The sequence below is a fragment of the Daphnia carinata genome, chromosome 2, assembly GCF_022539665.2.
Source record: "Daphnia carinata strain CSIRO-1 chromosome 2, CSIRO_AGI_Dcar_HiC_V3, whole genome shotgun sequence".
NCBI classification, from domain to species: Eukaryota; Metazoa; Arthropoda; class Branchiopoda; order Diplostraca; family Daphniidae; genus Daphnia; species Daphnia carinata.
This window is the reverse complement of record NC_081332.1, coordinates 7,304,095-7,306,097: the sequence shown is the minus strand read 5'-3', so window position 1 is coordinate 7,306,097 and position 2,003 is coordinate 7,304,095. Positions and strand designations below refer to the sequence as shown.

The 2,003-nt window shown below is 39.5% G+C and overlaps 1 protein-coding gene across 1 annotated transcript; it reads right to left on the bottom strand.

Moving 5' to 3' along the window:
* Positions 1 to 294: 294 nt before the first annotated feature.
* Positions 295 to 1,536, bottom strand: LOC130699840 (ankyrin repeat domain-containing protein 1-like). The gene has a single exon (XM_057521939.1). It carries the CDS (start codon positions 1,534 to 1,536, stop codon positions 295 to 297), a length of 1,242 nt encoding a protein of 413 aa, XP_057377922.1.
* Between the last annotated feature and the right edge of the window lie 467 nt (positions 1,537 to 2,003).

The window sequence follows — 2,003 nt, the reverse complement described above, 5'->3', positions numbered from 1 at the left end:
GACACGTTCACTTTCACTTGTGAAACGCTTGAGGGATGTTGAGGGTGTGGCCGTCTTCGGATAGCCTGTGGGCTCGTTACATTCCTTCCCCTCTTCGATGAGAAGAATTGGTCCTCCAATGTGTGTGTTTCCATCACCGACTATTGTTTTACGGATAATATAAAAAACTTGTTCCTTCACCTGAATTTTTAGCAGAAATTGTTCTCCTTCTTCTTTTTCCGTCACCAACTACAGCTGCTTCTATGAATACTAATGATGACTATGGTTGAATAACTCGTTCCACCTTTGTCTTGATTATTGTATGTTTGTGCTGTTATTATTTGCTACAGCCGTATGTCCACGGTTGTCTTTTATCTTTTTATCTGCTCCATGTAGAAGCAGTAATTCGATCATGTCCAGTCGTTTATATTTCACTGCTTCGTGTAAGGCAGTTGTGCCCGTTTCGTCTTGCTGGTTGACGTCAATTATTCTTTTTGTACAGATTTGTGTAGCCAAGTCTTCGAGTCCATATCTGGCGAGGTAATGCAAGATGGTTCTGCCCTTGCTGGTTGCTATTTTGATGTTTGTTGGTGTCGAAATTAGGCGTGCGCATTCCTCATGTTCGTGTGATATTGCTGTCATTAGCGGGGTTTCTCCGTCTTTATTGCGATTTGTGAACTCGCAGTTGTGGTGTTTTAGTATCCTTACCAGGAATAAGTCGTTATTTTCCGCTGCCATGTGTCCAATTGTGCTGCCTCGATACATTATCTCGGGGTTTGCCCCATAGGCAAGTAGAGCATCAGTTATGTCGTACCTTACTTTTTGTATACTGGTGTGGAGCAGGGTACGTCCTTCCTCGTATCTTTTATTAAGGAATATGGCCATTTTTTGTCGTGGCCAACATCCTAGCGATTCTAATCTTTTTTGGATGCATCTTCTTATAGTTGGTAGTGTAGCTTCCATCATTGATAGACAAAGTTTTCCGTCTTCCAAGTCAATAGTAGCCTGTCGGTGCAGTTGAATCTTCTCTGCTTGTTCTGTTGAAAGGGGTGCTATTGTCTTCATCCGACAGTTCTTGCATGTTTCTGTTTCCCTTTGTTGGTTATTCGGTCTGCTCCGTTTTTTGGGCGGTTCGCATTGGAGGTCGGTGTCACTAACATTTTCCAATTCGGTACCGTGGGGTGGGTCATATTGGAAACCGTTGTCACTGTTATTTTCCAATATAAATTCAGTACTGTAGGTACTATCCAGATCGGGTTCCATTTCACTATAGGCATTTACCTCCTCGGTGTCGTCGTCACTTGATTCACTGATGTCTTTCCTTTTTCTCTCTAGTTCGGAAAAATCGTTTTTCTCGGTTTTGATTCCGTCCCATTCTACATTTTTCACTATCTGCTTGTTCACATCTGCATTTTTAGCACTTTCCTTTTCTTTGTACTCCTGCTGGCTATTCTCACTTTCAGTATCACTAATGTATATTAATTCGTATTCTTTTTCTTCTTGTGGGATGATGGTTACGTCCATTGCGTTATCCTGAGTGATGTTGTTGTTTTCCATTTTCAGAGTAAAGGTTGACTTGTGATGACACTTTTCTTTGTAGAACTTTGTCTGAATTATGTCGTTGAAACACTGGGAAGAGGTTAGTTTTTTGAAAAGTCTTCTTTTGCAGAGTTTTTCATAAATTCTTGTTCCCCTCTTCTTAATTTCAAAACAGGTAGTTTCTTCTATTTTAATGTGTTCCGTCTTCTATTTCGCCGTGGGGCGAATTGATGAATATACCGTTACATTTTGAACTTTCTATTTTCCTTTTTAAGTCATTGTCTTTTCTTATAGGGGTTCTTGCGTCTCTTTTTCTTCGTGCGTTAGTTTCTGTCGTTCTTTGTTACACTACACTGCTTTTTCTCCGGTGATTTTGTTATTGATTTTTTTTTTGTTTGTTTTAGTCGAGGAGAAAAAAAAAATGTTATTTGGGTTTGTAATTTTTGTTTTGTCTATCCCAAAGGTTTTCTATTTTGAATTTTTTA